This window comes from Dendrobates tinctorius, unplaced genomic scaffold (genome assembly GCF_039654945.1).
Source record: "Dendrobates tinctorius isolate UK_male_01 unplaced genomic scaffold, ASM3965494v1 ptg000084l, whole genome shotgun sequence".
NCBI lineage: Eukaryota > Metazoa > Chordata > Amphibia > Anura > Dendrobatidae > Dendrobates > Dendrobates tinctorius.
Window position 1 is genome coordinate 50,504,324 of NW_027361752.1, and position 14,988 is coordinate 50,519,311.

The following is a 14,988-nucleotide window of genomic DNA, read 5'->3' on the forward strand; positions in this document are numbered from 1 at the left end:
CGTTGATCGACAGAGCTGTCTCTAGTCGACCACCGACCCTGAACAGTGTGATTGCGAAATACTGCCCCCCAGCCGAGGAGGCTGGCATCCGCTGTCACAATCTGCCAGTGAATGAGAAGGAATGACCGTCCTAGGGCAATGAGAGGTGACGTCCGCCACCAAATGAGGACTGCCTGACCTGGTATGAAAGGCGAATCGGACGATCCAGGGAAAGAACAGACCTGTTCCACCGAGACAGGACGGCCTTTTGGAGGGGTCTGGAGTGAAACTGAGCAAAGGGAATCGCTTCTGTCGACGCCACCATCTTTCCTAGAACTTTCATGGTTGTCCGGAGAGATGGAAGTCGTGTGGTCTGCAGCGATAGTTTCTCTGCAGCGAGATGTACGATCTCCTCTGGGAGAAAAACCCTCGATCGACGAGTGTCGAACAATAGGCCCAGAAACACCAGACGTTGTGTCCCAACAAGGCAGGACTTCTTTTTGTTGACGAGCCACCCAAAATTGGACAAGGTGTCGAGGACGATGGTAAGACTTTGGCGAGCCTGGTGAAAAGACGGAGCTTTGATCAGAATGTCGTCAAGGTACGGAAAAAGAACGAGACCTCTGATCCTCAACAAGGCCATCAACGCCGCCATGATCTTTGTAAAAACTCTGGGTGCGGTGGCGAGACCGAACGGCAGTGCAACGAACTGGTAGTGGTCCTGGTGAATCGCAAAACGCAGGAATCTCTGATGCCCGGGAAAGATGGGAACATGTAGATAGGCATCTTGAATGTCTAACACATGAACTCCTGCGCCTCCATGGAAGCGATTACTGACCGAAGAGACTCCATCCTGAAATGACGCAGTCGGACCCTCTTGTTCAGTAACTTGAGATCCAGGATGGGACGAACGCAAGTCTTTTTTCGGCACTACAAACAGGTTTGAATAAAACCCTGTGAAACGTTCTGATTCGGGAACGGGCAAAATCACCCCAGAACTGAGGAGAGAGGTGATGGATGCAAAGAAACCCGGCACTAAGGAAGGGTCTTTTGGAGGTCGAGACTCGAAGAAACGATCCCGGGGACAAGAAAAACTCTCTTGTATCCTGAGGATACAACTTCCCTGACCCAAGCGTCTTCTTCAGAGACGTCTGGCTTGCCTCAGCAGAAGTTGGGAAGGACCCTCGGGACTTCGTTGATAGTCATGCTGATGTGGACCGACCAGATCTGGACCTGGAGGATCTGCCCTGGGATGAGCGAAATCGCCAGGAGGGAGTGGGTCTGAAGGAGACCTTTCTATCCTGGCGTGCCTGCGGCCTCTGTTAGACCGAAAGGGCCGAAACTGACGCCTTAGCGGAGGCCTACGAAGCTTGGACTGAGGGAGGAGGGAACTTGTGCCTCCAGTGGTGTCCTTAATAATCTGGTCCAGCTGGGATCCAAAGAGACGCGCTCCCTGAAAAAGCAGATTGGTAAGGGACTTTTTTGAAGACAAATCCGCCTGCCAAGCCTTGAGCCAAATTGTACGCCGGATTGCCATCATGTTGCTGGACGCCTGAGCCGCACAAGACGCGGCATCCAAGGAGGCAGAGAGCAGATAATCCCCTGCATGGAAGATCTGGTTAGCCAGTTCAGCCAATTGCTCCAATTGGGCTTTATCTAGGATGCCCTTGCGGAGATCCTCCGCCCAAGTAGCTATGGCCTTTCCTACCCAAGATGAAGCGAAGGCTGGGCTTAGCGCCGCCGCTTCGATAGCTGACTTTGCTAAGGATTCTATAATTCTGTCATTAGAATCCTTTAGCGATGCCACACCTGAAATCGGGAGGACCGTGTTGTTAAGATAGTCTGGACACGGTAGCGTCTACAGAGGGGGAAGCCGACCAGTTGTCGGTGAGCTCTTTTGAAAATGGATAGAGCACACCAAGGCGCTCCCCTCTTTGAAAGCATCTGGTCGGATTTTCTCTCTCCCTGGTAAGGATCTTGCCAAACTCAGAGTGGGAGGCAAAGACTCTGGAAGGTGTTTCTGCCCGTCTGAACGAAACCTCCTGATCTGAGGATTTCGCAGGGGAGTCTATTTCGAAGGTGTGGTTAATCGCAGCAATGAGGTTCTGTACCGTAACCTTCATGTCCGCGTCCTGGTCCGAATCCAGCTCTAAAATCTCTTCGGATGACACATCCGAGAACGCTTCACCTGACTCGGGTGAGGAGGCATGCGAAGGCGACTGCTGTGAAGGACTATGTGGAGAGACCAGGTCAGGAGAGGATTCCAGCCGGAGATCCTGCCTGGGTCTTTTGCGGCTTCTGCTGGCTGGCTCAGATGGAACCCCTTGCGAACTGCTGGACCCTGCAGAAGTGTCCAGGGGCAACTTATCAAGAACGGCCACTAGGGACTGAGACACCCTGGTGAGGTCCGCCACTGATTGTGATAGAGAAGAGGCCCAGCCAGGAATGGGGGGGGGGGGGGGGGGTTCACTCTCACGTCGCGCAATAGATGGTTCCTGGACGGCATCAGGCTGAATGGGATTACTCCAGTCTAAGCAGAGGGGAGTGGGCTGACCTCAGGGAAGTTTGCGATTACAAGAGGAACATGCAAAAAACTTGACCAAAGTTCCAGTGGGTGCTGGCGGACGGGCACGTTCCGGCTTGGGGTTAGACATAATGAAAGAAAAGAAGAAAGAACCCCGAGGAGATGCCGGAAGGTTTTGGGACAGAAGGCAGAGGAGGGTGTCAGTCTGCAGTTGCAGAGCTACTCACGGTGCGGTGTCCCGAAAGGCGATGTGCCCAGCTCGTCTGAGATGCAGGGCCGCAGTAGAGGATAACGAGGGACCCCTTTCCTGTGTCTTCAAAGACGTCCGGCTGACAGGCTGCAAAGATGGTGGCAGCCTGAGGTAAAAGGAACGTGCGGTTCAGGAGAGAAGGGCGGAGCTAGCTGCCGACCCGAAGAGAAGACCGCCCGCTGTCCAGCTACAGGCTAGGAGGGTGGGTGGTCCTAGAACGGGCGGGAGAGCAGCCTGCCTATAAGAGAGGGCGGGGGCGTGGCCGCGACGGCCGAGTAGGGCCGAAATGAAGCCGGGGACTAAATTAGTATCGGCGGCCGCCTGTCAGCGCAGGGCGGTGCGGAAGTCCTGCAGCGCTGCCACGGCCACCCAAGAAGAAACCGCCGCCCAAAAAAAGCCCTCAGGATACGCCCGCATAAGAATGAAGGCGGGGGGAACAAGGCCCGCACTGCAGCCAGGGCCTGGCATGTGGCGCAATAGAAAGTGTGGCGGGCGCCGGGAGGCGCAGGCAGCTGAGGACCCTGCGGCACTGCCCTGTGCCGCTCCGAAGAATCCTCCAGTGGTGTCTTCAATAAAGGTACCTTGTAAATCCAACGCTGTCTGAGTCTATTTTCCCCCGTGTCCGCGCCTCGTCCAACCGACAGGCTCTGGTAGGATGCAGGGGGCAAGGACCATCCGTATAGCTGGCACGCACCTGTGCAAAGCTCATGGTCCTGCTGCGGAGAGCTAGGAGGATACAGGGTGGCAGTACACGCCGTACTCATTCTCTTTGTAGGAGTACAGTTGTGACTGATCACACTGTATCCCTCCGGGACCCTGAAAGGAACGACGCACACCGAGGTAGATATGGGTCTAATAAAAGACCCGTGTCCACCTCCTACTGACACTAAGCTAAACTGAGGAAATTCCTGCCGGTTGGTGGGGTGTATACTGCGGAGAAGAAGCTAACCTTTTTTTGTGCATAGTGTCAGCCTCCTAGTGGCAGCAGCATACACCCATGGTCTCTGTGTCCCCCAATGAAGCGATAGAGAAATAACACCTATATTTGCACCAGCAGTGTCAGCATTGGCTCTCCTGGGGATCGTGTCACATTGCAAAATTACCCGATCCCCACGGGCAGTTGGCAACGGCTTCACTCTCCTCGTCTTCGAACGTATCATACATCCAGAGGAAGCGAAAGCAGACCTTTAAGTGTCCATGCCAGGTATACAGAGCAGTAACGCCACCCTGAGCTTTACATGATCCATAACCCCATTACATTGTTAAACACTGCCACAATGGACAAAAACTGAACATAGAAAAAAAGGAGATTTTTGTGTACTCACCGTAAAATCTCTTTCTCTTAGCCTTTAATTGGGGGACACAGAACCTTGGGTGTTATGCTGCTGTCCACTAGGAGGCGAGACTATGCATAATCTGAAAAAGATTAACTTTGGCTCCTCCTCTGCAGTATACACCCCTGGACGGCGTCAGCCTTCTCCAGTTTTGTGCCAAAGCATAAGGAGGAACGTAACCAAATAACAACCATGCCTGTAAGAAGGCTACTATGTACGAGCTCAAGAACAATATGAGAACTCAACAGGAAACGGCCCGTAAGGGCAACAGGGTGGGAGCTGTGTCCCCCAATTAAAGGCTAAGAGAAAGATTTTACGGTGAGTACACAAAAATCTCCTTTACTCTGTCGCCTAATTGGGGGACACAGAACCTTGGGACGTCCCAAAGCAGTCCCTGGGTGGGAAGCAGTGGACGAATATTGTGCTGACAGTCCCCTAGACTTGGGGTACTGCCGCCTGCAGAACCAGTCTACCCAGGCTCGCATCCGCTGAGGACTGGGTATGAACACTGTAGTGTTTCGTAAACGTGTGTAGGCTAGTCCAAGTGGCCGCCTTGCACACTTGTTGTGCCGAAGCCTGATGCCGAATGGCCCAGTAGGCCCCTACTGCCCGTGTAGAGTGTGCCGTGATACCGGCCGGAAGAGGGGAACTGTTAAGTCGGTAGGCCTCATGTATGGTGGACTTGATCCACCTGGCAAGGGTAGCCTTGGAAGCCGGCAACCCCTTGCGACTACCTTCCGGAAGAATGAAGAGGGAATCGGATTTCCGGAAAGGTGCAGTCCTGGACACGTAAATCCGCAATGCCCTGACTAGGTCAAGCGTATGCAGAGCCTTCTCCACTCTATGGACCGGAACCGGGCAAAGGGAAGGCAGTGAAATCTCTTCGTTAAGGTGAAAGTTGGACACAACCTTCGGAAGGAAGGATGGTACCGTGCGGAGAACCACCTTGTCCTGGTGAAAGGCTAGGAAAGGTCGTCTGCAGGAAAGTGCTGACAATTCCGACACTCTGCGTAACGAGGTGATAGCCACTAGAAAAAAAACACTTTCTGAGACAGAATGGAGAGTGGAACTCCTCTAAGAGGTTCGAAGGGTGGAGCTTGCAATGCTGTCAGGACCAGATTGAGGTCCCACGTATCCATCGGACGTTTGTAGGGAGGAACCAATCGGGAAACTCCCTGGATGAAAGTCCTTACTTGGGGTTTAATAGCAATGCGCTTTTGAAAAAGGACTGAAAGCGCCGACACCTGACTCTTAAGCGAACTTAAGGATAGCTTGGCATCTAGGCCCGATTGAAGAAAACCTAGTACCTTCGGGAGGGAATAAGGGGAGTGGGACTTGTCCATGAGATTCGCACCAAGAAAAGAAGGCTCTCCAGGTACGATAATAGAGCTTGGCGGAGGCAGGCTTCCTTGCCCTGATCATAGTTGCAATGACTGCCGGTGAAAAACCTGCCTGGGTTAGAATCCAGGTTTCAAGGGCCATGCCGTCAAATTGAGGGCCCCTGAATTCTGGTGGAAGAACGGACCTTGAGACAGAAGGTCGTGGCGGTCGGGTAGACGCCAGGGGGCGTCTGCCGTAAGTTGGACGATGTCGGCGTACCAAGTACGTCTGGGCCAGTCTGGCGCGATGAGGATGGTCGGAACTCCCTCTTGCTTGACCTTCCTCACGACCCTGGCGATTAGGGGGAGGGGTGGAAAAATGTACAGGAGTCGGAACTGGGACCAGTCCTGGACCAGGGCATCCGCTCCGAGCGACCGCGGGTCGTGTGTCCTGGCCATGAAATTGGGAACCTTGGTATTGAGATGGGATGCCATTAGGTCCACATCCGGGGTTCCCCATCGTTGACAGATCTGGTAAAAAATCTCGGGATGGAGAGACCACTCCTCCGAGTCCATTCCTTGCCTGCTGAGGAAGTCGGCTTCCCAGTTTTCTACACCCGGAATGTGTACCGCAGAAAGTACCGACCTTGTGTCTTCCGCCCAGCGGAGGATATGAGCCACTTCTCTCATCGCCTGGGCGCTGCGGGTCCCGCCTTGGTGATTCACGTATGCCACAGCCGTGGCATTGTCCGACTGTATCCGTATGTGCGAGGCTGCAAGCAAGTGATGAAAGGCTCTCAGTGCCAAGAGAATGGCCCTGATTTCCAGAACATTGATGGGCAATGTCACTTCCCTCGGTGACCACTTGCCCTGTGTCCTGTGATGTAGGTGCACCGCCCCCCAGCCTGTCAGGCTTGCATCGGTAGTCAGGATCTTCCATTGTCCTGAGAGGAATGGCTTCCCTCGTGTAAGCGAGGTTGGTTTGAGCCACCAATGCAGGGACCTCCTGGTTGATGACGTCAACCTGAACTCCCTGTCGAGGGAGAAGGGGTTCCTGTCCCAAGATCTGAGTATGGCTAGTTGAAGGACCCTGAGGTGAAACTGGGCAAATGGCACTGCCTCTATTGCTGCTGCCATCCTGCCGAGGATTCTCATGGCAAACCGGAGAGATCGAGGACTGCGAAGGAGTGTGCGAACTCCCAGACGGATGGCCAGTGTCTTGTCCTTGGGAAGGAGCACCAGGCCCCTGGTGGTGTCGAATACCATTCCCAGGAATGTTAGAGTCCGAGTTGGGATGGTCGACGATTTCTGTAGGTTGACTAGCCATCCCAGGCGACTCAGAGTGTCTAGAGTGATTGAGACACTGACCTCGCAGTCTTTGAAAGTGGAAGACTTGACGAGGAGGCCGTCCAGGTACGGGACGACTAGAATGCCTCTTGAGTGCAGGACGTCCATGGTGGCCGCCATGACTTTGGTGAACGTTCTTGGAGCCGTGGCGAGTCCGAACGGAAGGGCGACAAACTGGTAGTGGTTTTGGTTGACCGCAAACCTGAGAAACCTTTGGTGGGCGGGAGCAATTGGTATGTGGAGATACGCATCCTGTATGTCTATGGAGGCGAGGAATTCTCCCTGCTCCATGGATGCAATGATGGACCGGAGGGACTCCATGCGGAAATGACGGACCCGTACGTAATTGTTGAGCTGTTTTAGGTCCAGTATGGGTCGGACGCCGCCTCCTTTCTTGGGGACTACGAACAAATTTGAGTAGAATCCTCGGAATCTCTCGTTCGCGGGAACCGGCACCACAACTCCTGATTGAAGGAGAGAGGAAACCGCTTGGTGGAAGACATGAGCCTTTTCTGGTGGTGTTGGAGGAACAGAAAGGAAGAACCGGTTCGGTGGAACGGAAGTGAATTCGATCTTGTATCCGGAAGACACTATTTCCCTGACCCACCTGTCTTAGTGGGGTGTCTTCCGGAGGTCTCGAGTCATGATGAAGTGAAGTTCTGAGGTTTTCCCTTGGGTTTCGCTTGGCCTGCTTTCGACTGCCAAGCCCTGTCCGGTCGCTGCTGCGTCCGTGGGTTGTCTCTGCGTGGAGAACGGTTGCGGTTTTGCACTGGGCGCGAAACGGACCAGCCCGAGGAGTTCCGAAAGGATCGGAATCGCGTCTGGTTTCTTCGTTTAAACGTGCGTTTCGGTTTTAGTTGAGGGAGAGAGGTACTCTTACCCCCCGGTGGCATTGGCTATCATGGTGTCCAACTTTTCGCCGAAAAGTCTACCAGTAGAATACGGAAGTCGCGTGAGGGACTTCTTTGAGGCCGCATCCGCTTTCCATTCTCGCAGCCAGAGGATGCGTCGGATCGTGATGGCGTTTGATGCTATTCCCGCTACACCTCTGGCGGAATCCAGGGCTGCATGAATCATGTAGTCTGCTACCACTGCCATCTGGACCGCTTGGTCCGAGAGTTCAGGATTTGAAGCCTGAAGACCCTCCTGTAGTCTTTTGGCCCAAGCTAGGATGGCCTTGGCTGCCCAAACTGAACAAACGCAGGGCCCAGAGAGGCGCCTGCCGCTTCGAAAATAGAACGAGCCATGCGCTCTACTTGCCGGTCTGCTGCGTCCCTGAGGGTTGAGCTATCCGGCAGAGAGTAAAGTCTGCGATGCTAGCCTAGAAACCGGAGGGTCCACATCAGGTGGATCTGCCCATTGTTTGGTGTCTTCCTGTGGGAAGGGGTACTTCGCTTCCAGATATTTGCGATTAGCGAATTTTTTGTCAGGCTGCGCAATCTGTTTGTTAAGTATTTTCTCAAACTCATCGTGATTAGGGAAGACCTTAGGTGGTTTTTGAACACTTTCGAAGCAAATCCTATGTTTTGGGACTTCTGGGGGCGACTCTGGAATTTTTAGCACCCGATGAATAGAAGAAATTATGTCCTCAACTAGCGCTGTATTGCTAGGGGGAGAAGGTACCACGGACCTGACCATTTCATTATCTGAGTCGGAGTCACAGATGCCCTCCGAATCCTGTGCCTCACTAAGGTGATCCCTGGAGGGCGACCTGGGGCGGGGGTCTTCTGTGGTGGGGGATCCCTGTGGTAAATTGCACTGTCTGTCTGTGGCAGGGGACTGCCCAGGAGACCTGGAATGACTGTCTCTCCCTAGAGGGGGACGACCTTGTGCTATAGTGCGACTCAGGTGATCGAGACCTGTGAGTCCGCTTACGTCTGTGTGAGTCGGAAGCAGCATGTTCCTGAGACAAGCTGTCCGTTTGCTGTGTACCGTCCATAGCCGGGGCCCGACTCTGCAGAGCTTGCAGCAATGTAGCAGTTAGGTTGTCTATGGACTGTGACATAGACTGAGACATCTGAATTGCCCATTCCGGCGTGGCCTGTGACACTGAAGCGTCAGTAGGGACTCCCTGGGGTTCTGACCCAGAGTTCTGGATGCTGTCCCGGCAGTGCGGATACGTGCTGCCACTAGGGAGCGTGGCTTTGCAGGCTGTGCAGAATGCATAGAAACATTCCTGCCTGGTTCTTTTCCTTGAGCCCGGCATAGTGCACAGAGGCTGGCTATAAGGGATCGTACAGGGGTGGCTACGCAGAGGGAACCCACAGAAAGCCTTATAGGAAGTATAGATTCACAGCTGAGTAATGAGAACCCAGCTGTGAGCTTACCCCACCGGTGTGCCCCTAGGTCCAGCGCCGACAGATCCAAGTTCTGTGCCCCCCGAAGACCGCTGTGATGCTTCTCTCCTGGATCTCATCCAGAAAAAATGGCCACCGGGGCTCTGAGGAGAGGGAGGAGGGGGCGGAGAGCTGAAAAGGGCGTGCCGGGCTGTGTAAAAACGCCCCCTTTCTGCCTCAATCCGCCCCTTCTATGACACTCCAGTGTGTCATTTTGGTCATCAAGGGGGGGGGGGGGCCGGGGGCGGGGAGAAGGCGGCGGCTTCAGCTAGGCCGAAGCCACGGTCTAAATTTGAAGCCTGATGCCCAGGAGGGCTCCGGAGCGGCGCGGTAGTCCGGGGGGGGCCATTTGAACCAGACCCCACCAGAACAGTCGACTAGATAGCGGTGGGGGTAGCGGTTTTTGTATGGGGGGCCCCTGAAGGGCTATGGAGCCGCTGCTGCTGCAGAGACAGGGACGCAGCAAAAGCCGTTTCTGCTGTACCATCCAGTCCGCACCCTCCCCCGGCCCCCACAGGATCCCTCAGCCGGCCTGGGGTCCCTGGAAGCTGCGGAATGCTGCCTGATGTCCGACCCTACCTGAGGCGTCTCAACCTAATACCACCTGCGGGGGATTAGGGAGGGTGCGTCTGTCACCGTCAGGGGGTCTTCATCCTCGCCTCAACCTCAACCCAGACCCCTTAAAGGGGTTGGGGAAGGAGGGGGGTCTCGAACCAGGACCGAGGGACTGGGGAGGGAGCGACATGGGGAAAAAAACCACCTCGACCTCAACCGGGTACCCCTAATAGGGGACAGAGGAGGGAACCATGCCGGGAGTCTCGCTGGAGACCCACTTTTCTTCATCTGTATTTCCGTGAAAAAAAGGAAAAAAACGGAAGAAAAAAGGTGTGCCTCCTTGCGACACTAAGCAAAAACTGGAGAAGGCTGACGCCGTCCAGGGGTGTATACTGCAGAGGAGGAGCCAAAGTTAATCTTTTTCAGATTATGCAGTGTCGCCTCCTAGTGGACAGCAGCATAACACCCACGGTTCTGTGTCCCCCAATTAGGCGACAGAGTAAAAGAGACCATATACCCTGCTGTGAGTAAGTAAATGCAGTAGTGCCAAGAGCCAGTATGGGAACAGCTCCCATAGACACATAGGGTGCTATTGTATGGTGCTCCTCTGTAAGGCACCATGTCCCCTATAAGCATTGCTACTAGGAGAATATGTGTCTATAAAAACACAGATTTGCACCACTGCAAATGCAAATTTGCAGCACGTGAATTAAGGTCTAATCAATTGGGTGACCGCAAGGGGATGGGATGAAAGAACGCAGCTTCTATTATTGGAAATGATGCTTACAAGTAATGAGGTAACAGCCCCTGAGTGACCTTGTAGCACGGCCATGGGCGCACAGGTTCGGAGAGACCACACTCTGATGATCTTCTCACAGCTTGCAGCAGCGAGCAGGGTGTTTTCACAGTTCACAGTAAGTTCAGAGATCTCGGCTGAGTGACCTCTTAGTGTGGCTAACAGCCGTCCATCGAGTGCAGACCAGATCTTCACCAAGCAGTCATCTGAGCCCTGAGGTGAGGTGGTGGTTACAAAAATGAGAAAAATTATCAGAGGCATGCAATGTCGTCATCTGAACAGGAACAGCTTTGTCTACACAAGTTTTAAATATTGCACCGAGCTTACAGAAGAAGTGGTGAGAACAGGTGGACAACACAGCTGTGATCTACCATAACCCTCTACATCACGCTCAGTGAACCTTTCCCCCAGCACAGCGGCCACACACAGCACGCAGAGAGCGGCAGCCGACACACACAGCACGCAGAGAGCGGCAGCCGACACACACAGCACGCAGAGAGCGGCAGCCGACACACACAGCACGCAGAGAGCGGCAGCCGACACACACAGCACGCAGAGAGCGGCAGCCGACACACACAGCACGCAGAGAGCGGCAGCCGACACACACAGCACGCAGAGAGCGGCAGCCGACACACACAGCACGCAGAGAGCGGCAGCCGACACACACAGCACGCAGAGAGCGGCAGCCGACACACACAGCACGCAGAGAGCGGCAGCCGACACACACAGCACGCAGAGAGCGGCAGCCGACACACACAGCAAGCAGAGAGCGGCTGCCGACACACACAGCAGAGAGCAGCTGCCGACACACACAGCAGAGAGCAGCTGCCGACACACACAGCAGAGAGCAGCTGCCGACACACACAGCAGAGAGCAGCTGCCGACACACACAGCAGAGAGCAGCTGCCGACACACACAGCAGAGAGCAGCTGCCGACACACACAGCAGAGAGCAGCTGCCGACACACACAGCAGAGAGCAGCTGCCGACACACACAGCAGAGAGCAGCTGCCGACACACACAGCAGAGAGCAGCTGCCGACACACACAGCAGAGAGCAGCTGCCGACACACACAGCAGAGAGCAGCTGCCGACACACACAGCAGAGAGCAGCTGCCGACACACAGCAGAGAGCAGCTGCCGACACACAGCAGAGACCACTCAGTCTTTATTATTGCACAAAGTCAAACAAATACACACAACGATCCGCAGCAATGTCTGTTCTTCTCTGCTAGCATAGCTGCAGATGGATGGGCATGTGACCACACCTGTCCATTAGTGGCCTCCATAAAATATTTATTTTACATGTTTATACAGCTCTTTACAGGCCTAATCGCTGTCCCCACTGGGGCTCATTATATAAATTCCCTATCAGTATGGCTTTGGAGTGTGGGAGGAAACCAAAAGAAACCATCACATACACACAGGTCTGGTCACATGCCCCTCCATCTGTGGTCAGATTAGGGCAGATAGGGTGAAGATCAGAGTAAGCGAGGGGGCAGCAGTATATAAATGAAATCATTGACTCAGATCTTCCTGTAACCTTGTGTTAGTAAATTACTTTATGTGCAGTTCCCCACATTAAAATGAGTTGACAACTTTATTTACCTCCTCCCGCCATGACTAACTTTGTTTCTTAACTTCTTTAACTCAGGTGAAATTGTTAGAGGGAAAAAATAATTAACACCTTTTTTTCTGGTTGGAGTGTTAGTTTTTGAAGAGTTCATTTTTTGGCAAAATTTACCTGGCAATATGGTTCTCGATGAGGGCATGATTATGGAGATACTTATGCAGATTTATGTGCTTTAGTGATCTGATCGCTTGCACTAAAAACTGCAATATTGAAGTAGAAAAATAATTGCTCTAAGAATTCAAAGATGGTGCCGACAATGTTATTTAGTAGGACCTGTTGTGGCAACATATGGGCAGCCTGCGATCACTTTAAGGGCAGGTTGTGGGCATAGGAACAGACCCCCCAACAGCAGATCGCACTGCAGCGAGCCTAGATTCTTGGCGTTAGAGGCATGTAACTGCTGCATAAGTGCATGAACCACATGCGTGGTAGAGAAGGTGTTCCTCTTTAATCCTGTCCAGATACAGTCCAGAACCCTGCAGCGATGATGTACCATCACAGGAACATGTAACCACTGCAGCCAGTCACTGACTGTAGTGGGTCAATACTACAGCCAGCAACTGACTGCAGCAGTCACATAGCTCTGTATCGGGACATCATTGCAGCTAGAAGCAGAAGCTAAAGGAAGACAGAATTGGAACAGGAAAGGCAGAGGATCGGTGAGGCAAGCATTAATTGTTTTTTGTTATTGACCCACTTTTCACACATGGTTCACTCCTGACCACTTTAAAGTTGTCAGTTTTCAGCAACAGTGTCTAAGAAGTTACAGGGTTTGAAGAAACCCAAACTCCATGAAAAGGAGACCTTTTTATTTATGAAGTCGGTATTATGGCCACAGGATCTGGAACCTCTGAAGGTTCCACTGCGCTTAGAACATAGATCACTATGGATTTCCAAGTTTTGTTCAGTAGACCTGCAGACGTAGCAGTCAAAATACAGATGTGTAAACCTGGCCGTTCTCTTCTCACTGGTCTGCAGTCTACTTACAGTGAAAATTCTTTGACCGGTGCGATCAAAAGCAACGCAGTAAACAGAGGAGAGGTGGCCGAGAATCCTCTTGTGCACCTTTATCTGTTGGTACATGGTGACCGGAAATGCAGAGTTGAAGCACACAGCACCTGTTAAGTGTTTGCCATGGTGCACATTCACTGAAATGCAGAAAACACCAAGTTATAAAGTGCACAAATACAAGGATGAAAAAAATAAATAAAAATGCTCTTCCCACACATCACGGCGTACCGATATTTGGAGGTTTCCTCACACTAATCGGCACTTCTGGGGGTCTCCCTCGTTGAAGAGTAGCAAATATTTTGTGGCTCCACTGAGCATTTCTGTAACCTAAGAATAATTTTGCTTGCGTTAATAAAAACATTTGAGATGCAATGAATTTAAATCCATAAAAGTAGTCGTCTCGATAGTGCCAGGCCAGGGGAGCGCCAGGCACAATTAGCTGTGGCCACAATGGGAAGTAAAACAGGGAAATGCAACAACCCCTTGATATTAAAAAGGCTATCAAGCGCAATCCACAGTCACAGACTTCCACATTGGTATGACCTAAATCTGCCTAGAGATGTGCACGATTGACAGGCATGTTGCACGTGTCTTTAATAAACAGGACATGTGCACGATAATGATAATTACTTCCTGTAATTTGATTTTCCAGAAACAGCACCAGAGAATTCCGCCAAGGACAGGAAATCTACAGTTTTAAAAGGTGGAGCTTCTCTATACGCTTCAGTGGATTGCAGGCAATGGGAAGTCCTCCATTTAGTTTAATTCTGCAGAACGTAAAATGGAAAAAAACAGCCTTTTTTCTTGCTACACCACCCAAGACAAACAAAGAACACTACATGGATGGATTAAGGGAAGATGTGGTTGTGAGTTTTGGAAAATCAAAATAACCAGTAAGCAGCAATTTTCCCCCATCCACACAACACCACCAGGTAGAGATGACAGAGGGAACCCTAAGAGAAGGGACAAGAAATTGAAGTCCTTTCTTCCCAAAGGAAAGATCAAAAATGCTTAAGTCCAACCAATAATGTTTAAAGAAAAAATGTAGGTGGTGAAAATCAAGTAGCTACCCTACAGATCAGCTCGAGAGTGGTGTTGGCAATATGTGACCAAGAGGTGGACATGGCTTTAGCGAGTCTTCAAACCCCAACGGTGAGGAGAGACCAACAGAAACGTAGACTAAAGAAACAGCATTCCTAATCCAGCTGAGTAGAAACCCCTTTTTTCTCCTCCTGGACTGATCTTTCACGCTCAACTCATGGCTAAAGTTTGTATTTAGAGAAGACCGGTTTTGACATTAGACCAGAGATAACAGTTGGTGCTTTTAAAAATCTATGGAGGGGAAAAGGAGGATGAGGAGCAAATATCTGTGGCACAATCATTGTAAAGACTTTTGAGGTCACTAAGATAACATGGGAAAGCGCCAGAAATGGATAGCGAACCCAGCAGCTTCTCTGAATATTTACTCTTAAATGGTGTTCCCTTTCAATACGGTAAACACCGGTCCCAAGGTGCTCTGGAAGGATGTGTAAATGGTCATAGGAATCTTGGAGACCTAATATGGATATAAAACAATCTCTGGAGGTAGCATCTGGTGGTTTGGGGTGTTTTTTTTACTAAATAAAAAGAGGATTATAGAACCATTTCCTAAAGCGATTTGGGTCCTTTTCCCCAAAACAAGATATTTTCCAGTTTTAAGGAGACTGGCCTGCAGCTGCTGCTAGGACCCTGGTGACTATAAACATCACTGGGGGGCAGAAACTGAATTCCAAGTTTAACCCTTGGCCTATGGTATCTAATTTCCAACCACTTGCTGAGATGTTTGTCCAGGCAAGTAGAAATCTTTTTAGTCTTCCACCTACCTCAGGCATTGAGTTCTTGATGTCCCAATTTCTTGAGCAAAATG

The 14,988-nt window shown here is 51.8% G+C and overlaps 1 protein-coding gene across 4 annotated transcripts in view; it reads right to left on the reverse strand.

Moving 5' to 3' along the window:
* The window catches only part of BRWD1 (bromodomain and WD repeat domain containing 1), a 184,399-nt gene that overhangs the window by 114,538 nt on the left and 54,873 nt on the right, over positions 1-14,988 (reverse strand). For all 4 annotated transcript variants that reach the window (XM_073584687.1, XM_073584686.1, XM_073584685.1 and 1 more), the window contains 3 exons: positions 13,311-13,409; positions 13,059-13,219; positions 10,432-10,653 (listed from right to left, as the gene is read on the reverse strand). In XM_073584687.1, the coding sequence (XP_073440788.1) occupies positions 10,432-10,653; positions 13,059-13,219; positions 13,311-13,409 (482 nt within the window). The remainder of the gene's footprint in view (positions 1-10,431; positions 10,654-13,058; positions 13,220-13,310; positions 13,410-14,988) is intronic.